Source organism: Bombus affinis, chromosome 5 (assembly GCF_024516045.1).
Source record: "Bombus affinis isolate iyBomAffi1 chromosome 5, iyBomAffi1.2, whole genome shotgun sequence".
NCBI classification, from domain to species: Eukaryota; Metazoa; Arthropoda; class Insecta; order Hymenoptera; family Apidae; genus Bombus; species Bombus affinis.
The window spans coordinates 3,418,080-3,440,459 of record NC_066348.1 but is presented as its reverse complement, the minus strand read 5'-3'; the positions used below and the strand labels follow the sequence as shown (position 1 = coordinate 3,440,459).

At 30.9% G+C, this 22,380-nt stretch overlaps 3 protein-coding genes and 4 long non-coding RNA genes across 8 annotated transcripts in view; 3 read left to right on the top strand and 4 right to left on the bottom strand.

Moving 5' to 3' along the window:
* Positions 1 to 1,694: 1,694 nt before the first annotated feature.
* On the top strand, positions 1,695 to 2,965 carry LOC126916581 (uncharacterized). The gene is made up of 2 exons (XR_007710660.1): positions 1,695 to 1,985; positions 2,482 to 2,965. It is a non-coding gene; the product is annotated as an uncharacterized LOC126916581 (long non-coding RNA).
* Positions 2,143 to 4,782, bottom strand: LOC126916577 (uncharacterized). Its single transcript, XR_007710654.1, has 2 exons — positions 4,372 to 4,782; positions 2,143 to 4,249 (listed from the first exon to the last, which is right to left on the bottom strand). It is a non-coding gene; the product is annotated as an uncharacterized LOC126916577 (long non-coding RNA).
* Positions 4,783 to 4,796: 14 nt separating this feature from the next.
* LOC126916574 (uncharacterized) lies at positions 4,797 to 7,076 on the top strand. Its single transcript, XR_007710650.1, has 2 exons — positions 4,797 to 5,034; positions 6,488 to 7,076. It is a non-coding gene; the product is annotated as an uncharacterized LOC126916574 (long non-coding RNA).
* Positions 5,861 to 13,713, bottom strand: LOC126916554 (uncharacterized). Its single transcript, XM_050722489.1, has 9 exons — positions 12,920 to 13,713; positions 12,434 to 12,642; positions 9,976 to 10,086; positions 9,778 to 9,859; positions 7,084 to 7,131; positions 6,829 to 6,999; positions 6,611 to 6,755; positions 6,389 to 6,548; positions 5,861 to 6,317 (listed from the first exon to the last, which is right to left on the bottom strand). The coding sequence occupies exons 1-9, from the start codon at positions 13,258 to 13,260 to the stop codon at positions 6,262 to 6,264; spliced, it is 1,323 nt and encodes a 440-aa protein (XP_050578446.1). The 5' UTR covers positions 13,261 to 13,713; the 3' UTR covers positions 5,861 to 6,261.
* Positions 13,714 to 15,982: 2,269 nt separating this feature from the next.
* On the bottom strand, positions 15,983 to 16,807 carry LOC126916575 (uncharacterized). 2 transcript variants are annotated; one of them, XR_007710652.1, is made up of 3 exons: positions 16,564 to 16,807; positions 16,323 to 16,449; positions 15,983 to 16,171 (listed from the first exon to the last, which is right to left on the bottom strand). It is a non-coding gene; the product is annotated as an uncharacterized LOC126916575 (long non-coding RNA). The 2 variants fall into 2 exon arrangements; XR_007710651.1 differs by having other exon boundaries at positions 16,323 to 16,807.
* Positions 16,808 to 17,026: 219 nt separating this feature from the next.
* Positions 17,027 to 22,380, top strand: part of LOC126916563 (uncharacterized) — a 28,429-nt gene continuing 23,075 nt past the window's right edge. The window contains exon 1 of the mRNA XM_050722505.1: positions 17,027 to 17,270. The gene's annotated coding sequence lies outside the window, so the exon portion shown is untranslated. The remainder of the gene's footprint in view (positions 17,271 to 22,380) is intronic.
* LOC126916564 (uncharacterized) lies at positions 19,107 to 22,325 on the bottom strand. The gene is made up of 2 exons (XM_050722506.1): positions 21,801 to 22,325; positions 19,107 to 21,611 (listed from the first exon to the last, which is right to left on the bottom strand). Exons 1-2 carry the CDS (start codon positions 21,993 to 21,995, stop codon positions 21,150 to 21,152), a joined length of 657 nt encoding a protein of 218 aa, XP_050578463.1. The 5' UTR covers positions 21,996 to 22,325; the 3' UTR covers positions 19,107 to 21,149.

Below are 22,380 nucleotides of genomic sequence, written 5' to 3'. Positions count from 1 at the left end.
ATAATACATATTTCTGACATATCTGTTTGCAAAACAAATTGACTGTAGAAAGATTTCACACGTAACGATTGATTTGTGATCCACGACTTTTACCCATGTTACTTATATTAACTGAGTAAAATTTATTAATTTCATGAATTTTATATGAATTTGACACTATGTTAATGTGCTATAGTGTATCATGTTCGTGTTTCTATCACCCCTTAAACATCCAAGGTTTTGTCCTAACAGTTAGGATCTAGCTGGCTCTATTGCGCTGAGACAAATTCGACCAACCGATCAGCAGTCAAAAGAGAAAGTTTAATAAGCCCATTCAATGCCTCATTTCAATCAGGAAAATTTTACCAATATGTTAATGAAATTTTTATTACCAGAAAATTAAAAATAAAAATTTTTCGTCGTTGTATTAGTGTTGCCTCACTGATACAAAAGCGTAAGCGATCTTACTGTGCGACCTTCTTGAGTGTCTAGGATTTAGTCAATGTTTAGAGCACGCCATGAAGCGATCAACGATCCTAGTCCTGGAACGCAGGACGTGCGATGGCTGTCGAATAATATTTGCGACTGGTTTTCAAAATGTTTTTGTCCGTAGCATTTACATATTAATTAATTGGGTATATTAAATTTTGTGTCATTTAGTAGTACTTTCATATGACTATGACTCATGTAAGAAAATACCAAAAGCGAATTCAAGGGAGTCACGTTTACAGCACGTTCTATAAATTCAGAAATGTCGAACTCGCGTAGTTTTATTTTGACGTTCGTCCACGTCGATGATTGTACAAAAGATACTCGAATATACCAGACATCGCAGTTGCAAAATGTCGGAGCCCTCTGGTTCATATCACCGTACGGGGAGGGCTTAATTTATGGCACCCTCAAATGTTAATGCTTCTCTTTTCATATCCGAAAGTGACGAAGGCCAGGTGGCCATCCCAGGCGTTCGAATTTCACATTTTCTTACAGTCGTATATTTTAATAAATATAAGAATAGATAAATCACGTTGTGGGCTTTCGTGGGCAAACGTAACTGCCGTACCGACTTAGAAACTCGACATTGATTTAAGCATCCTTTACTCATAAACGATGAGCATTTGATAAAGTATTTACTAAAAAAGAATTAGTAGAGCCAAACAGCACACATAGCAAATGCGTGTGTCCAGTAGAGATGATAGATAATTGCTTAGGTGCTTCAATAATACGTATGAATATGTGTGTATTGAATTACAGATATATACATATAAAGAAATAGATGAGTGAACAAAACTGCGGCGACGACATCTCGTAGGCGTATCAGTAATGAAAGTAAAAGGTAAAAATCGTGGATCACAAATTAGTTATGACATTAAATCTTGTCTGCATAAAATCATACAAAACAAATAAATCACGTCAGAAATATTATTCGCAACCTATCAACTACTGAAATTACTATAAATATTGAATTAAATATTAAATTAATAAACTACATTGAAATAATATTTGAATTTTTTTATAACAAAAACATCTTTACAAGGAAAGTAACTTTAATGTTAAATGTAAAAACTATTATGTATGGAAAATATATTAAAATTACTGTACCATTCCATTAATCCATTACCTTTTCAGGGGAAAGATTTTCTTTTCTTCTCCAAAAAAAATATAATAAGCTAAGTTAAGTTTAATTATTGTGCGATTTTGTTATTCTCATACTTGTCTATCTTGGATAGAATAGCATAAACTTTTCTGTAGAACCGCACAGTGAAATAAGCTTTTGTAGTGTGGAACCACAGCGAGTATACCTCGTTTGTGGTGGAACTAAACAGGTTCTTGTATATGCTAGCGTGAAACCAAACAGTGCAAATCACTAACTTTATCGGTTCTTGTATATACTAGCGTGGAACGCCTTCAGCACTTGACCGCTTGGTGCAGCACTTGTACGGTGAAATAACTAAAATAATGGGCGTGAGCTATGGTCGTATACACAAGTCTGGACTCCAGTGGAGGAGGTAAGGCTCTAAATATCGGAAGCTACGTTGTACATATCGGCCATCATAGAACACTGCCATCGTGAAGTTACGATTTTGTATTCAACATCATCGTTATATAAACTAAAGAATATAAACTAAACCATTGAACTTACTCAATGACTAAACTAAACCAATCTTCATAATTTTTCACAATTTATTTAAAATAAGTATGTATACAGGGTTTCATTTGGTACAGAAAACTGCTGTTTAAGTAAATATTAATTATAAATCATTATTAAATATGCATTATTATCTTCAATAAAAAAAAAGTTAACAAAATTGCATCCCCTAAATCAAGTATATACACATATATTTAATGTAATGTAATGTTGTTTCGTATAGTAATTCAACTTGTGAGGCTCCAACATCTTTGAATTTCTTCGTTCGTCTTTGTACGCAATTTGATTCTAAGTAAAACGACTGGTAATATCCCCACTCAATTTTCATTATTGTGACATCCTAATGCGGTTTTCAGTGAGCGACGCTACCGTTCGACCAATCCGTTTGACGCTAGGTGGTAGACAGTGGTTGGTACATTGTTGACATCCGACGATGGAGAACCTTGTCCTTGAAAACCCTATCAGTTGTGATAGTTTCGGGTATTCCGGATCGTGAAACCTACCCTTTGAAGAATTTTTCAGCGTCCGCCCTCACAAAGTCGCCATTCACCATTCTTTTTGGATATCATGTAAAAAGGGCTCGCCCATTGATTTGAGGACAGTTGGCAAATCTCCTTCCTGGTCGCATCCTCAAATCCTTCTTTCCCGCGTTTTTTTGCGATTGGTTATCCTTTAGTGCAAATGAAATACTGATGCCACCTGTTCTGAACACGTGTCTTTGTGATTTAGTAATATCGATAAATTTTTATAACAGTTTGCTGTACTTATTTGAGGGGTCTATCGTGGAAATAATATTTATTCGCCTAATGAAACCGAATGAAAATGAAAATGAAAACTTAATTGTGTGTTTCCGTTGATAATTCTGTTACTGCTTAAATCTACCCATAGATTTTATATATCATCTTAAAAACCATAACATCTTAGAAAAAATCAGCGCCTATGGTACTCTGATGAACCTCTTCGATACGATGCGCCACTATAGTGGCTTTTGCGGGTATTATATTACGACGCGCCAATATAGTGGCTCACTCTACTGACTCATTCACTTATCGTTTGAACTAAATGACGTATTTCATTTGTCTTGCTTCACACTTTTTTTATCCTTGCAATGTTTTATAACAGTGTTAACAATATGCAGCCAGAATATATAGTCTTTATTTTTGATACACCAGTGTCAGATGTCAATTGTTACTTTTCGTTAAAATAAATATACCATTATTAGATACTCTGTTTAACATGTCGATCCGTATCCTTGTAATTTTTTAGAATCCTCAACCTCAGAATGTCGCTTCAAAATAGAAAATGAAGAGCAATTTGAAAAACACTATCGCGTTATAAATGTGAAAATTGTGACGTGGTTCTATGTGTCGTACCGTATTTTAAAATATATCACATTCAATTGTATTATTAATTATTAAAGTAAATTATTAAAGTTAAAGTATATGCATTATCTATCAGATCTTTAAGAAAAATTATAATTTATTTATCAAAAACTTCATTCCAATGTGTTTGCGTAGAGAACAGCATTATTAGTCAAACATTGCAGTGCTGTATCGTTTACGCGTCAAACTCTGAGATACAGAGAAACAGCCCCACACAAAATTCAACCGTACCTAAGAGGTTAATGTTAGCTATTAGAAATTCCTATGAAAATCGAATTTCTACGAATATCGTCGTATGTCGAAAGATCGGGATTTATTTTTTCGGCTTGGTTTTTCCTTCATGGAAATTGCGTATATCAATGATTTTAAGACCCCAGCGATTTCGTCCGTTTTATGGGTTAGTCGTGACAAATCTTGAACATCACTGATTGCAAGAATCGCCCGATCGTTATTTGGAGGTTGTTAAAGGATGAAGGTCCTAAAACGCTCTCATTACATAACCCATCCACTAGATTTCTTAAGCGTTATAAAAAATGGTTTTTCGTCCAAAAATTCATTATTGCGAAGAAGAGCCCTCAACTTGGATTCGCTAAACTTATCAAACGAAGATATAATACGCGCTTTCAGAGTCTCATATTTATCTCTAGTCAATGGGTTTCTAAAGATTTTCGTGACAAGACATGTTATCTTGTTATCATGAAAAGACATGTTATCTTCTTGATTGCGAAGGCCGACTAAATTTCTGTAAATCACAAAATTAAGGTTCTCTTTTCAAAAGAGAGATTGTTTAACCATCGACAATGCGTTAACTACGTTTCATATCAGACATTGCATTTGTTAAAACTCTTTGAGGAAATGTTTTACCTCTTGTCGGAGAATGGTGTAATGGCATTTCGAGGAAATCATGTCGAGATCACCAATTTGTGGGGGTCTTGACAGTTAATTCTAATGATTCAATAACTCTTATAATATAGTAAACACTTTATTTTATAACTTAACTTATTTATTTAACACTTTAACGCTGAACTGAACTTTACAATAGATTCCGATCAAATATTATGTTTGATACGTCTCGATACTTTAGATTCTCGTCTCTAACTGACTAGTTACAAAAAGAATTACGTTGATAATAAAATAGAATAGTTAAAATACATGTACGATGTGATAAAATAACATATAGTAAAGTATGAATATAACAAAGTATTATCATTAATAATTTTGATAACTAAGTTTTCTTTTTCGGTTGATAAAGTAGGGAGTTTCTTTAACTTATTGGTACAGTTGGTAAAGTTGGTACACCATACCTCAATCCAAAGTTAGCGTGAAGTGGCTCTGAAGTCCGCAGCAATCATAATTTTTTAATTGAAGCGCTTTCCTGCAAATAAATTGATCAATATCATTTGATCACTAACCTATCACGAGAGTTTCCAGACGTATATACAGACCTATATATGACCGAGATCAGGAGTCCGGACTCCAAATGTGGAACACGAAAAGGCATTGAATGTCACGGCTATTATTTACCTCGTACGTCATACTGTACATTATTAATTCCAGTGATAATTTATTTTACTTAAAATATCTGTATGTTCTATATATTATTAAATAACTCCAAAAAGTCGTGAAGAATAACTAAATTAGTAACCTGATTTTATCTTATTATATCTTCGTTAAATATCTTCTATCCTGAACTTGCAATTTTGAAAATTTCAATTTTCTCCGATTTTTTGTGCTATGAGAATTAAATGAAACTGATTTAACATAAATAAACGATATTCTCATAAAATGAAAAATAATTACGTATTTGATACAAACTCTTGTAATTTTAGATTGCGATCGCTTATATAAACATGTATTTTCACAAACACAATTACGCAAATAAAACCTAAATAGAGAATGATTTTGTCTTCTAAATATTATAATAAATAGTTTGTTTTGTACAATTTTGCAATTCACATACATTCTATATGTTATGCATTTATAATTCTTATAAATGTATAAACATCCATAATCTAGTCATTAGTATATACTTCAAAAAGGAAGACTTTTAATAGGCTTCTTAATCAGCTCTCTGATACAACGAAAATTAATAAATTAATAAATCAGTATAACAAAAATTTATTTGGAAACTAACAAATTTTTAATAAATATTTTATTAATACATCATTTTTTAATATATCAAATTTACATGAAGTCCACTACCTAAATAAATTTTTAACTCTACTACTATTATATATACCAAAAATAATGAAAATGTATACTAAGGAAACCAATTCTTTTTGTCAAACAACCTCCTTGAAATATATGAACGTAAAGTCTGATATACGATAAATTATTATATATAAAAACTATACACATAAACTATATAAATATATTTTTTAAATTTAATAATACACAATCCATTATCAATTAATACAATTTGAACACAATATTATTATTACCATCTAAAAACATATAAGCAAGTTTCATATACAAATACATCAAATATAAAAAAATTTAAAAAGATTTTGGAAATAATATTAAATATGCTTAAAAATGCACATATTACATTATAATCGGTATTTAAAAAATCAAAGGTCAAAAACAGAATTTCTTTGCCTTCACGATTTTTAAAAATTCTTATGGCTGATAAAAAAATATAAAACATATATCTCATACATTTATAACAATATTTTGAATTAAAGATAATTTGAATTAAAGATAATTCACACTGATACTTTGAAGAATTTTTAATTTTTGTAAAATGTCTGATATTTAATGCGGCAATTTTCCATTCATCATAAATCCTCCATTAATACATTGGCCTAAATCTTATATAAAATACAAATAATTAACACAGTAACTCTTCATGTACTTCATTATGAATTAAAAAAATACATACTAGGATTTGGAAGTGAACAAAATCTATATATATCTGGCTGAATAAATCGTGGTGGAAATGGTCTTAATGGACTCATCATATGCCTAATTCCTCCTAAAGGTGGTACTTGCCTTCGAATTGGAACCAAATGTCCAACCATTATTGGTCTCGGAGGAAAACCCTAATGACCAATGAAATTTAATGTCAGAAGAATTATATTCCACATATAAATTGAATACTTACTCCATAATAAACAGGAACAGGAATGGGTTCAATATAATGTGATGAAGGCAGTGTACGTTCTCCAGACTTATCCCTTTCTCTTCTTTCTCGGAATCGCTCTCTCGATCTTTCTCGATAAGGTCTTTCGTGTTTAGATGATTTGTTGCTTCAATAATATTTATAACATTTAGTTTTCAAGAAACATCATTTTACATTATTTCATATGTTTTATTATGTACCTGTTGTGAGAATCTTTGGCCCATGCTCTTTGTTCTCCTTCCCTTGAATGTGAATTATCTCTATGACTTTTTCTTTTTCGCAGATGCTTTTCCTCTGCAGTGTGCAATTGACTATGTGGCCTGACTTTTTCTTTATACTCTCTACTTCCACCTCTACTATGATCTCTGTCTCTAAATAAATTATACAACACTACAATAAAACTGAAAAATAAACATATTAAACAAATATACAAAATTATAACAAATAATTGGTACCTATCATTTCTATAACTATCCCTGTTATTATGTTTTGAATCTTTATACCTAAAAAAGAATACTTAAGTAACAGAAGTTCAATTTGAAACTTTACATTAAATTAACTTTTAACTAAACATTGTTATATTAAAACATAAAATATAAGTACCATTATTATTAATATATTAACATAATATATTAACGTATTGATTATATTATATAATTTTTATGTTTTAATACAGCAATACTCTGTAAATAATATCTATATTTCACCAAATATTGAATTTATTTATATATAAATTATATAAAAATGGTATAAATTACTAAAAAGAAAAAATAGTTAATAGTAGTAAATATTGATGAATAATCGTGCATTATAACAAGTTAGAAATTATAAGTGCTGAAATTTACTATAAAATGTAAGTAAGAGCAAATAGAATAATTCTCAAAGTAATATTAGACATAAATGTAAAAAATAAACAGATTTGTACAATATTATAAAAAATAACAATTTTATATTCTATTTGTTATACATTTAATTGATTGCTTTGCATAATCCCTAATAACGAATTACGGATTAAATGGCCAAGACAAATGATGATTGGTACATATAGACATTAAATTTACTTTTAGAACTTCAATTGCTTACCTTCTCATGATTGTTATTAATCATTACATCCATAATACTTCACCTGAGCAAAAAACATGTAAAAGTCGCATATGATACGCTAATGTTGGGATAGACAAAAAATATCACTAATAGATTCCATTTATATTAACATGTTAATTAAAAAACCTATATTATAAAGTAACATTTACTAGAAATGACGTGTGAAAATTTTATGAACTAAATTGTTTTTACCAACTAAATGGTTTTTAGATTTCATGAAGAGATAATTACTTTGTATTTATTGGCATGAAAATGACTGATTATTTATAAGATATTTTAACTGAAGTTTATGAGAAGAATATCTATGAAATGCAAGTATGAATTTGAATAGCAATATTGTCATGTAACTAGTTCTAATTCATTCTTTATTCATATGATAGAAATTATTCTATTATATTATTACATTTTTCTTGAAGAAGAAAAAAGAAACGAAATGTATACTCTGTCTAATCAACAAAACTTGATTATATTTACTACCTCGTATCGTTAAATAGATTATATATAGCCAAATTAAAAAAGAAAACATAAGCATTGGTAGTGACATTATCAAGCATATGCATACAGATATATTGCGAATCAAATTCCTTTTACTCTTTTTATACCAAAACTTCATTGAAGTAACAATTACACCATATCCCTCCACTTAGTGGAGATGGAAGAGAAGTCGAGCTTTTAGCAGCTTAGAGTTACCTTTTTCACCGAGTTTCCACTTCTGATACATTCAAAAAAAAAAAAAAAAAAAAAAAAAGAAACAGGCATAAGCTGGAACAAAACAGACTATAGTAACACAAAGCATATACCTGAAATAAAAGTCACATAGCACAATTAAATATAAGATACGAATTTAGTAATACATGTTCATTATGATCATAAATGTTCTAATAACATTTATAAATGTTACATACATTATTTCTATATTCCTATATGTTAAATATATATGATAATGATTTATTACTTACTTACTAATCTAAATTTGTGAAGTATAGTATTTCAATAAAATATATAATATTAAATGAAAATATTACTATTAATAATAAAATATTATTATTATTATTATATTATATAAAAATGTTATATAAGTAAATAATTATATCCATTATTTTTATAAATATATATATATATATATATATTCCATTTTGTGCAAGAGGTCATGAAAATAAGCAAATTAATACTAGTCGAATCATAATAAAAATTAAGTTAGTATATTGCGGTATGTTTATATACTGGGTATATATGTGTGAAGTATGTAAATATTAATATTTATGTAAGATATATGTAATAAGTATCAATAACCTTTTTTTGTAATAGGCTATGGGCCTAAAATGCAGATAGCGGTACTATATAACCATTTAGTGATTACTAAAGGTGTTTGTGCAAGATGTAGAAAAAACAACTTTAAAGAGGATTGTAGCGTGATTTTACACCTTCGAATCAGTGGAGATTTATAAAAAAAAAAGTTGATATGGTAGATAAAGCCAGTTTAAGAATTACTAAAGTTTTAATATTCTTTTCCCGGCAGAAGGGGTCAAGCTTTTTGCAAAGTTTGCATAGTTTATTTGTTTAGTTTTGCATAGTTTATTTGACACTTTTCTTTCTTGTAAAAGTAGAATTCGTTGCAATAATGTGACCGTAAATTTCAAGGTCAAGGTCATTATATATGAACTTTTTTTACACATTTTCACCGATGCGAAGGTATAGAATCGCGCAACGATCTTCTTTACACTTACTTTCTTTACCCCCTGTACAAATCTGCATTTTCCTATGACACATCTTTTTTATTATGGTCTATATTTCATTGTCATGGTATTAGATTTTTGTCATATAAAAGGACTGCCAAAATATATAAAACACAATATACTTTGATTTAATTAATTAGTCCATAAATGTCATAATAAGCATAATGATGTACATGATGCACATAGTGTGTACAAAAGATACCTTCTATAAACACTATGTAGCAATACTTTTATCATATCCATGGTAAAATTACTATATCCATTTGGTTTAATAACCAATACATAAACACATGCATTAATATATCAAACCTGGTATGATGGGATGATCTATATCGAGGACTTCGACTCCTTGAAGAAGTAGTATATTTTTTATTTGCTTCCGGCTTGTTTTCTAAAAATTAAACATCATTTTTTACAATGAAAATACAATTTTGATACACATAAAAGATATCTTATCAATTTCAAAAAAATAACGACAACAGGTTTAAATTTTTAATATGAACAAACCCAAATTTTCATTATTTATAGCAACAACTGTACGATGTTCCACAATTTCTTCTGTTTTAACTCTTGCGCTTTTTATTTCTTCTCTCTCAAATATAGATTTGGATCCCTCTCCTATGGTTAAATAAATTTATTTATAAATAGAAAATCTAAAGTACATGTATATGAAGAAAGCAATTAAGCAGTACTAGCAGCTGTGACAGACCTTAGAAATCTTAAGGTTGATATGTAAATAAACTGACCGCTTCTGAAAGATTGTAAGCCAGGACATTTTATAATAGATGTATGAAGTGAATGAAACGGTAAAATGGTATAAAAGAAATAAAAATATAATTATCTTTCACTTTAAATTGCTGATTCTATAATAGTATTGTATATATCAATAATGTAAAAAAGATATATATTTACTATTAAAAATATAAATCACATTAAATGATTGTTAATTTATGATTGCTACATATATAAATTCTTTAGATTAATTGCACAAATGAACATATATGGCATACAATTTTTTTTTTTGGTGCCAGAAATCATAAAACAATTTTATATACGTGAATCCATAATTATAAGAGAAATTAGTTATGAAAATACAATCTTTACTTTATGTTATTCTGTATATACTTTATTATATATACGATATATATTTTAAACTAAGAACTAACGATTTCTTTCAGATTTTATGAATTTCAAGAAACTCAAACTTCCATTAAAATTTTAGCTAAAAAATAATAGCAGTTTTCTTATGAGAAAATTTTGGTAAATTGAAGAATTGTCAAGATGTTTTATATGCTGTGTCTTCTATGGTGATTAGAAAATCTTCCATTTTGTTGATATTTGTATGACTGTATAGTTTGATTATTATTTTCTTCAAATATATTTGATTATAACTAATTATTATATTATAACACATTACATTTTGCAATCAAAAAAGTATCTTTAAGTAAAAATTTGATATTAATTACTTTTCCAATTTCCTATTGTTTACAGAATAATATTTTGTAACATTCTTGTTATATTATTTAAATCTTTATATATAAAAAAGTAGAAACCTGGAGATATTTGTAGTAATGAGTTACGTATAATACTGAAAGTTTATAAAATTTGCAAATCAAGTTCTATTTCAATGCCACCAGGCTGAAATAAAACTACTTATCTATACAGAAGCCAATCAATTCAAATAGATTAAGTGAAAAATGCTTCTATTTCATTATAGAATTTTTAGATGTGGTAATTTTAACCTCTTAACATGCAACGTCGCGTTGAAGACGTGGTACGTCGATCGAGCCAAATATAGACAACACGTGTGAGAGATGTGATACATGGTTGTTATTGACTTATTATTTACTTCAAGATACTGAATCTTTTTTGTTCAATGATCAATTGATAGTAATTATTTATCAAACATCTTGCAAAATAAAATTAGTTGTATCTTACACATGCATTTATACATTAAAAGACATGTGCGATTTGCACAACTTCGAACGCCCAGCCAAACCGTCAAATGGCTCGACGTGTGACTGACCATGTTATTGCTTATGGTATGTGTTATTGTAACTTTAATCGTAAGGCAATTAATTAGTTAATTGGTTACTTTTGAATATAATTTTCATTCTTCAGTTGTAGAATCATGAGCCTTGGGAATGAAATTTCAATGAAAAGATTCCATAACTTTATCCTTCCGCCACTGTTGAATTAAATATATATTTAATATATCACCATAAAATGTAAAATCTTCTAATTAAACCTTTGCGTTTCTAGACATGTTGACATTCCAAAAGTAAAGCATATGGAGAATCCACAAAATGGAATAAGAATTTGAAGTACAGTTTTGCAATAGATCATTTTTTTATATGTAACATTAGTTCTATTATACTGTTATTCCAAAACATACTTCTTTTGTATAGACTCGATGACAAAAAAAGAAGATGTAAAGCAGCAAACAAAGAATAAAATCAATCTTAGGACACTGAAGATATAAAAACATTGTGCTTACGTATTGCACATTAAATGTTCAATATCCAGTTATCCAAATCCAACGTTGCATTCCAAATTTTCTTCATCCTTGGTGAATCAAATACATATTATTAAATTTAAAGTTACGCATAACTTGCATTGAATATTATAGAACACAATATGATTGCAAATCCACCATCTTCATGTCCATAAAAACTTCTATATAATGTCATCATTCTTCAGATGTTACAATAAGTAAAGTGAAGATTTTGCTATCCATAATTAAATTTCAAACATATAGGAAAAAGAAAAAAAAATAGAACATATGATTATCAATTTTACAATACAAAGCATACAATATGTTGGAATATGAATTTATAAATTATGGTTGTTGGAAAATTCCAAAAGGAATTATCTTCCGAGTTGAATTCGTATACTCCTTTAGCATTTCTTCATTGGATGATTGAAAGTTGTTAGGTAATTATAGAAAAAAACAATATTTATTTACCCTCTCTTCTTTTGACCAAAACATCTTCAAAATTGATAATATCTCGTTGTAGATCATCAGTTGTTGCTTCGTCTAGTACATTTCTCTGAATATCTTCTGTGAATGAATTTCTGTGAATACATACTTTGATTCTTCGTAGTTCTGATGCATTAACTTGTATGCCTTCTAGTCCTTTAAATAATGGTGTTGTACCATCTGATGGCTCTAATCTATAATGCAAATGAAAGTTTTATCATCCATAATTTAATATACTTGAATTTACTAAATTATAATCTTCTTCATAAATTAAGAACTAAATTATATCTTTGAGCATCAGATAAACATGTACCTAGTTGCTACACAATTAGTGAAGTAATTTAAATCTTATATATATATGGCATCATAATATATCCTCTACACATTTGCCTTGAAATTAATTTTTATTTATATTTAAGACAATTTCATTTAACTGTTTAAAGTAAAGTGCTTTGCATTACTCATACTTACTTTTTAGATAATATAGATGTATTAGATGTATTTGATGTAGCAACAGTTCTCTGTTGACTTTCCGGGGATTTACTTTTATTCTTATTGCTACTGTGATGTGAAAATCTACCCATGGACAGTGGTAAACCTTTCTCGAGAGCACGGCGTATTTCATATTCTAAGATCTTCTTCTCCTTCAACCTTTCATGTTCTCGTAGCATTTGTTGTTCTATAATCCATTTTTCACGCTTACGTCGTAATCTTTCTTCTTCTGTTCTTCGTAAACCAATCTCATAATTTTCTCTGCGTGATGATCTCAATTTTTCATCACGATAAGAATGATTCGACACGTTTCGTTTCATTTCCCAAAGAAGAAAAGTTTCATATGCAATTAGGCTAGTCTGCAGTCTTTTTTAAGGTAAGGTAACTTAAGATTCAGATATGTACGTTAGATCCAAACAATATACAAAGTAATATCTAGTTATTACACAGAAAAATTTCCAAAATAGAAGATAAGTACATCAAATAAAATGATAAAAATTATGTGAGTAGAGAAGTTGTCGTGTTAAACGCGAAGAAATAAATTTCACACACACTAATATAATAGCTCATAAACTGCAAAAATTTGACGAATAAATGCTTACATTACTAGCAATATACGAAAAATGAGAGGGTTCACACTTATGATTTGGATTGTTCTCGAACTAGTGCTGCACCACGCGGACCATACTAGAAAATGACCCACGCTAGTATATACAAAATCCTAGAAAGTTAGGGTTCTGCCTTGTTTAGTTGCACCAGAGAAGTAATTTTTTCTTTCCTTAGCTGCACACTGGCGTAGACGAAAACTTATTTAATTGTATGGTTCTGCGGAAAAGGTCATATCTACTTTTCGATATGAGATAAACAAATATGAAAATAATAAAATGACGCAATAATTAAACTGATTGTAAGTTGTCTAAGAAAGAGAAGTTAATTGTTTACTATATTTTTTTGAAGAAGAGAGAATATTCCCATTCAAACGATAATGGATCAGTGGAATGATGCAATAATTTTAATGTATTTTCCATATATCATTTAGATTTAACATTAAGCCTTGGCAATCAGCATGTTTATTGTACAGGCATGAATATTTTTTATCGTCACATGGAACCACATATTTTTTTCCTTGGTAGGTAAGTGGCGTTTCTTAAAACGAATCCAATGACCTGCACATTAAGTTATTTTATTGCTGTAAAATGTTAAAAATTTATCACTTCCTAAGGAATCAAATGACCCAGAGTCGCTAGCTACCGGCTATTAGGTTACTGCAAATGACGTAACCAAATATTGAATTTCTTATCTTCCATGATGCTCATCTAATTACGAAATATTACTGAATCGTGAAAACTCACTTTAGTCAATGTACTTTAGTCGAAGAATTGGAGTAGTAAACATATGTATGACAGTTTCATTTTGTTCTTTGGTATTTAAATTTTTAAACTAAACTTTTTTTCCGAATACCAATCTTTTTTAATTTGTTTTGCATCTTCTGGTAGTACTCAATGAATATGATATACTACATGTCGCACCATATAATATTACATCTGAGATATAACAGTTTTTAGTGGACTTTAGAGCCAAAATTCAAGTCTAAAGACGGTCTCCAGATGAAAACCTAGTCCACATTGACAATTGTCGGCAGATATACGTTCACACTAAATCTATAAACGTTGGTCACGCTATGCGATGATGAGATTTATGACCCGGTGTTTGTATTGAGGCGAGGAAAGGCGGAAGTAGAGAATTTGAAAATACATGTTGGTTGTCAAAATGTCATAAAGAAATGTTTAGAAATCGAACAAAGACCAACTTCATTTTTTGTAATAGAACTATACTATTTTTAATACATTAAATCAATCTGTTATTGCGTTTCCGATAAAAATTTATTCCGCTATGTATTTGTGTAAAAAACTATTAGAATCGAAGAAACAAATTTTTGGAAAAGTTGAAAAACATAAATAAAATCATTAAATTCTTGATTTCTGTTAAATATGTATGTGTATCATTATATGATAGAACATTTTTTCGCCATTTTAATATTAATTATTTATGTTTATTAGAATACAGGTTTCAAAGGAGAAGAAAATCCAACCTCTATCATATACACATACATTACATTAGGTAGCAAGAGGGCGTCCGAGAGTTCGATTAACGGTTCGCAGGCAAAAAATAATAAAGAGCATAGAGTTTAAGGAAAGTAAAAGATTATGTTAATTCCAAAAAATTTCGCATCGCTGGATTATCCTTGGTTATAAATAGTTGTCATTTCCTTAAATTATTTTTAAAGGTTCGATGGTTTTACAATCGTATTGTTACGTTCCAACACATGTGTTCTATCTCCAGCATATTCTCAACTCATCGACGCCCATCCGAAATCAGATACCCAGCACCCTCTCACACTCCTAGTGGAAGAACGACTCCCATTATCTGCAGGTAGTCTACATACACCTTTAATCAACAATCTGCGGATAATGTATGCAGACAATATCTGTCAGTTCGTATGAGCGAAATTGAATTGTCTTATAGGAATGAAAAAGGACGAATAATATTGGTTGGGCCACATATATAACCCTTATCCGACTATGTTATTATGTTATGCTATTGTAACATACATTACCATGCTATTTGACAAATCGGCTCATATATTGATAATGAAGCGGTATACCGTGACAGCAAATTAACAAATACGAAACACACGAATTGTACGAACATCTTGTACTTAGCAACTTTTAAAATCCATTCTTTACGAAGGAGATCATTTTCTTTCGAAGAGTGATACAAATAATGTCTTTGACGTTAACCGTTGTTGCATTTGACATAGGCACATATATCCACTGATTTAACCTTCCTTTACAAATACATGACATAAAAACTTGAAATAAACTACAAAAAACAACGCACACGTCCGTGAAAACATATCTACAAAAATAACAATCAAATTAATAAGCAAATAATTTAAAGTAGTTAATTAAGTAAAAATGAATGAAAATTAGAATTAGTTAAAGATATTTTTACTGGAAAATTTTCAACTAAGAAGGATGATTTTGGTCAAGATGTGTTTATTTGTGTTAGATACATATTTGATTGTTTGCGGTAGACAACATATTGATAAATTTCCGTAAATTTTGTTTTTACAAGGTTCGTGAAAAATTCGACTTTTACTGAAGACTTATTTTCGGCGCCGTGAAGAAATCAAAAATTTGTTCAGACGCCACCAATGACGGAACATCCCTACAAAATGTAAAAGATTTCATTTTTATAAATCTGTCTATTGCAGAATAATCGTTGGATATATATAAAAAGAATAAACATTGAATTGATAATCTGCTCTTTTTCGAAGTTGGTTAAAAACGTCATCTAGCGATTATGTGTGTTTACGTACTGTTCATGAATTGTTTACTAGCGAAGGTGAAGATAGACACATTTTATATGGCTGTCTGCTGTCCATCGCACAGTGTAGGGGCCCCTCATACGCCTGTTTCCCCAGGCGTTCGCCGCACAGCATGTTCCTTTGTCGCCAAAAAAAAAAAAAAAAAAAAAAAACAATGGACAGACGACATTATTTAGAGGAATCGACAATCCGAGTGTTTGGTATATTCTCACAATCACCAATATTTCTGTACCATGGTAACAACAATGATGATGGTGGAAACGGCGCTTATTTTCCGGGAGACAATTTCATAAAACACGTCTTAATATTAAAATTAAAAAAAAAATGCAATTTTTAACCTTTTTAATATAACTTCACAGCCATTTTTTGTGCGAAAATACTGCCACTTTCAATTTTTCCCCAATGTTAGCTATTTTGAAGGCTAATTGGATAGGTCAATCGCTGTCTTAGGATAACCAATAGCGTTTACCTTCTGTTTCTACTAATGCTGTCTCTACCAATAAACTTGCAAACATTCTAAACGTAAACCCCACTCTTATCCCTAAGTTTATAACGAATCTTGGAAAAAACAAATTTTAGAGAGATTTATAAGTTTGCCGTCTATCCCAGCCAATCCAATCTAACATCTAACATATACATATAAAGAATTATTCTTGACCGCAAGCATTTTCTTATTTGCTTGTTTATTTGTGTTTTTTTATTCATTTCATTGTATTTTATTTTCTTTATTTCATTTTTGTAGCTACGTTTTCGCAGATTTGTGCGTTGTTTTTTATAGTGTGTTTCATGTATTTTACATTATGAAATCGCAGAAGAGATTTAAATTACTGGATATTTGCGCTTATGTCAACTGTAACAAGAGCCGAAATGAAGGATATCATCTGTATCCCTTCCCGAAAGGAGACAATCCGCTTCTTAAAGAATGGATTTCAAAAATTGGTAATTACAAGGTGTTCGTACTGTGCATATATATGTTTCGTATTTGTTAATTTGCTATATTAACACAATAATGCCGGGTATTTTTTCGGTTATATCTCATCTCTGGGCATCATCTTTAAAAACTATTTTTCCGTTATCTGATAGTAATCGATGAACAAAGGCAATATATAGCAGTTTTTAATCTAGGAATCCATTGGTTCAAATGTTTTGCGTCTTTAAAGTTTGGTACTTTCAACCTACTGTATGGTTTACTTTAACGTGATGACCGTTTAGAGGGTAAATTGTATTATTTATTTAAACATATATTGTGTTCAGAGTAACGGTACACCGCTCTATTATCAATATTATGTATATGACCCGACTTGTCAAATAACATTTAAATAAAATTTATACAGAGTTATCCATTTAATTCGGAACTTGCGCTTGCGAGAAAATATGAGAATGACAACAGTATAACGTATATGCTTACTACTATAGTCAAATATTACTCGCAATCTATGAGCTGTTGCTATAATTAGGCGAGAACACAGAGCGGTTTGGTTGGAGCCGAAGGACTTTAATTTGCTGTCATAATAAGGGGAAGACGACCGCTGAAAAAGCGAGTCACGCGTTTACACTCGATGATTTCATATCCCTGCGCACTCCCGAAACTTCGAAACAATTCCCACAATACTGCTTATATTTTTCCATCTCCATATGACAGTATCCAATTACGCTCATAATATTAACAAAGGCGAACAATGCATAAAACAAAAAAAGTCATACGGAATAACCTTAACAATGCATTTCTGGACCGATGCAATAGATTCTTGGACAATTAAACCGTAATTTCGAGATTCAAACTCGTTATGTCTTGCCTCCATTTATCGAATACAAGAAACATACGATAATTGCACAAAACGATCCCCTGAATAATTGCACACTCGTCATTCCCTCTACGGAGGGGGGGGGGAGGGGCGGTTCCCCTGACAAAAGCTTAAAATGGCTCGCTGCGATCGAGTAGTGTAACATGATCAAATATCCATGATATCGTTGAGATAATGTATCTAAGCGTTGATTTAAAAGTGAAACTTTTCTTATTTTTGACTTCTAAAAATTAATCTTTTACTAGCGTATTTGCGAGATTTTTTCGATTAAATTGAGTACTTAAATATGTTCCAAATTATACCGTGTTTGGTGCCACTTTAATCAGAAAGATGTAAGAAACATATTGGTAAAAGTTTCATTAATCACAAATTGAAAATATTGAAAGAAAGAAAACAAGCAAATTTGAGTCTTGAGTTAAAAGGTTTGACTTATTGCAGGTATTTATATGTTGCCAACTTTGACTCTTCGTTCCTCTTTCTCTTTCACTCTAGTTTTTAAGTTTTCTTTTTTTAAGTTCGACAGATCTAATATCTCAGTTTCCAAAAATAGTATCGTTTCCATATCTGCATAATTGCAACACTCAAATCCCGATTCTTATGTAATTATCGAATGTTTCCTGTATCATAAAAAAGCGCAATAATAGTTGAGAAAAAGTTGTGCCTGGAGACGAAGTTCAGTCATTTTTTCAATTAAAATATACTCACGGTAGTGGCATTTATTGATGATATCTTAGGATTTACTGTAAAACAGTTACATAGATTTTCTTTATTGAACGTCCACTACCGACCACAGAGATAGTGGCGGGTAATATTACTTTATCCGAGATCGGATATCGATGATCAATCCAAAAATAAAACTTTTATATTACTGGCCCTTTTTTATGAAATTTTTATCATGTCCGTAATATTTTTCTCATTAAAATGTCACGAAACACGATATAATTGGTTAAAATTAACGAACTAGTGTAGGTTTTCTCGTAAACGAAAAACGAAGACTGATAAAATTTATTTGAATCGACCATAATTTATGTTACAATGCACAGATATAAGTATACAATGTATAAACATGAAAATTTGATAAGATTCATATAACAACAATACAATTCTCGTTTATGTATTATATATATGTAAACTCCCTAGAGTTCAGGTGGAATAGGGATTCTTTTTGTTTTACGGGCAACCATTTTTGAGAGGCACGCATTTTCCCAAACGGACGGACAAAGAGTTACGTTAGAGACAGATAAGGTTACAGAATAGTTATTTAAGATTTTAAAGACTGAAGAAGAAAGATCGGTAGCTCAGAACGTTGAACCGTATTTTTAATATTTTCTCTGTTTTCTTTTTGATCTTGGATTATATCTTGGATTATCTTGTTTTTTTATAATATTTGCTACTTTCAAAACATCTTCTTCATTCTCAAAACTTTCTAAGACGGGGTTCCTGGATAGTGCGTCTGCCTCTATGTTGTGTTTTCCTGGAGAGTAGATGATCTTGAAGTCGTACTGCAACAAGTAGTGCATCAGGTCTCCTAAAGTTTCATCGGTTCTTGCCTTGATTCTTATTGATTCCAACGGTTTATGATCTGAAAGGACAGTGAAATATCTACCAATTAACCAATGTTGCTAGTACTGAATCGCCTCTTTAATAGCAAGACATTCAAGGTGGATTGCTTTTCTCTTTACCTCTGTTGGTTTCAATTTTCTCAAAAAGTACGCGACCGGGTGTAACATCCCATTGTCTCGAGGTTGCTTTAAAACTGCCCCTAAGCCGTCTTCACTTCCATCTGTATAAATGAATACTTCTTTGTTATGGTCGTATATTGAAAGGATCGGGCTTGAACAGAGGTATTCCTTAATCTTTTGAAATGACTTTTCATATTCTCCATTCCAAATAAATTCTGTGTTTTTTCTTAGTAATTTGTGTAGTGGTTTCAAGAATTTATTTTTCCGAGTAGTTGTCTCACATTCTTCTTGTTTTTTGGACGTTCAAATTCACGTATCGCTTTGAAAAATGGTTGTCCGTAAAACAAAAGAGGATCGCTCTGTCCGTGAAACAAAGCCTGTCGTGCTACCCGTAAAACAAAAAGAATCCCTATCCCACGTGAACTCTGGGGAGTTTACACCTCCCCTCTTCGTGTTGACAATTACATCGTTAATTGTCTTCCCTATAAGGAATCAGCTTACTTGAGTGGAAGAAATTCCCTTCAGATCTCCGATTACCGTTATCCACTTCATATATGGAATTTGAAATCCTTCTCCGAATTTTGAAAGGTCCTTTCCTAATTTCTTCCAGCTTATTTCTATTTAGTTTGTTTCCATTGTGGGTGAAGACCATATCACCAATTTTAAATTCGTGTTCTCTTCTTTTTTTATCGTATTTCTGTTTGTTGGTTTCGAAATTTCTTGTTGAGTTTTTGAATGCTTCTTCTCTGTCTCTTTTTAGGTTTATCTTATTCTCCATTATTCCCTTAGGGACGATTTCAATTATTTTTCCATACAGTAAATGATTTGGAGCAAATCCTGTTACACTGTGTCTGGTGTTATTTTACTCTTCTATGCTTTCTTCTGCGATTTTTGTTCAGTTTCTCTTTTTTTTTGTCTGAATTGATTTCACATCTGATCCTGTTTACTAATGTTTGATTTACCCTTTCGTTCAATCCATTGGAGGATGGACAGTCTGTCGAGGTGAAAATTAATTTAATGTTCTTCTTTCTTGTGTACTCTTGAACTTTTTTGGATGTCATTACTGGGTATCAGTCTGCAAGGATAATTTTTATGGAATCAGTTTCTCCTGTCGAGTCTATAAGTTTTGTGATATCGTCTGAGCGTTGTGTTTTTGACGTGGACATAAAAACGGCCCTTGAAAAATGATCAATAGGTATGTGCATATATTTTTTTGGTGAGTTGTTATTGGGTGGTGGATCTGACTTTCTGTCCAATCTTGCATTACTCTCTTGTGTTTTTTTTCTTTTCTGATCTTCATATTGCCCCAAAAGTCCGATTAAGTCATTTGTCTATTGTACCGCTTCTTTATCGATTTTGTCTTGAATGCATATAGGTAATCTAATAACAATTAGATTTATCCTTGTCTCTTCGGAAGTCTTCCTCCTTACTTCCAATATTAACCGTTCCTTTTTAATGGCATATTCGGTGAACGAACCTGAAATGTATTTAAAATTACAAGCGTATCGTACTGCAGACCAACCTTTATTGCTAAAAGCTTTTAGAAATGCCGCCTTCCAGTTTTCCCAGTTGTATTCTTTATCCTTCAGCAGATTTGTCTGATACCATTCTGATGCTGTATTTCCCAAATATTTCTTCAAATTCTTGATTCTTTTTTCGTCGTTTTGGATTTCGTACTTTTCACATTCCGTTTCATACTCTAATATCCAAACCGTGGCTTTCTGTGTTCCATCAAATTGTTTTATGGCGAAGTCCGTGCCTTCTCTCTCATGCATGTTTTGTTTCTGGAAGATCTCTAATAATCTTTCTATTTGAAGACTTTCTATTTGAAACTTCTCGGTTTCGGTCTTTATTTTCCTTGTGGAGATGACTTCCGATTCTTCTAAGTAAATATCTCGAAACACGAAGTTTAAACTTGTATCGATGTATGACGCTGCCGTTGCGTCATCCATCGTGATTGCAATGTTTCTGTAATGGCCTACCTTGGTTAAACTGTTTGCGGCTTTCTTCATTATCGATAAACTGAATAACTGCGGATGATGATCTCTTGCTTGATATTCTGGGGGAAAGACATAACATACTTCGTCTTTTGGTTTTCTTATGGATTCTATGTATTCTATTTTCTCCCCTCTTGCGTTCTCGTTCATGACGATACGTAGCTTCATTTCTAACGGCATGGCGTAATGAAAATCGATTTGTAAGATCGTAAATCTTGGGATAATTCAGGGATCGATTCTGTAATTTGAAAATCGAGTATTGATTTTCGACGTCCTGAGCTACCGATCTTTCTTCTTCAGTCTTTAAAATCTTAAATAACTATTCTGTAACCTTGTCTGTCTCTAACGTAACTCTCTGTCCCTCCGTTTGGGAAAATGCGTGCCTCTCAAAAATAGTTGTCCGTAAAACAAAAGAGGATCGCTCTGTCCGTGAAACAAAGCTTGTCGTGCTACCCGTAAAACAAAAAGAATCCCTATCCCACGTGAACTCTAGGGAGTTTACATATATATGTGAGGAAAAAAAGAAAATTTAGGCTTGCATTACACGGGTGTCTAAGGCTGAATG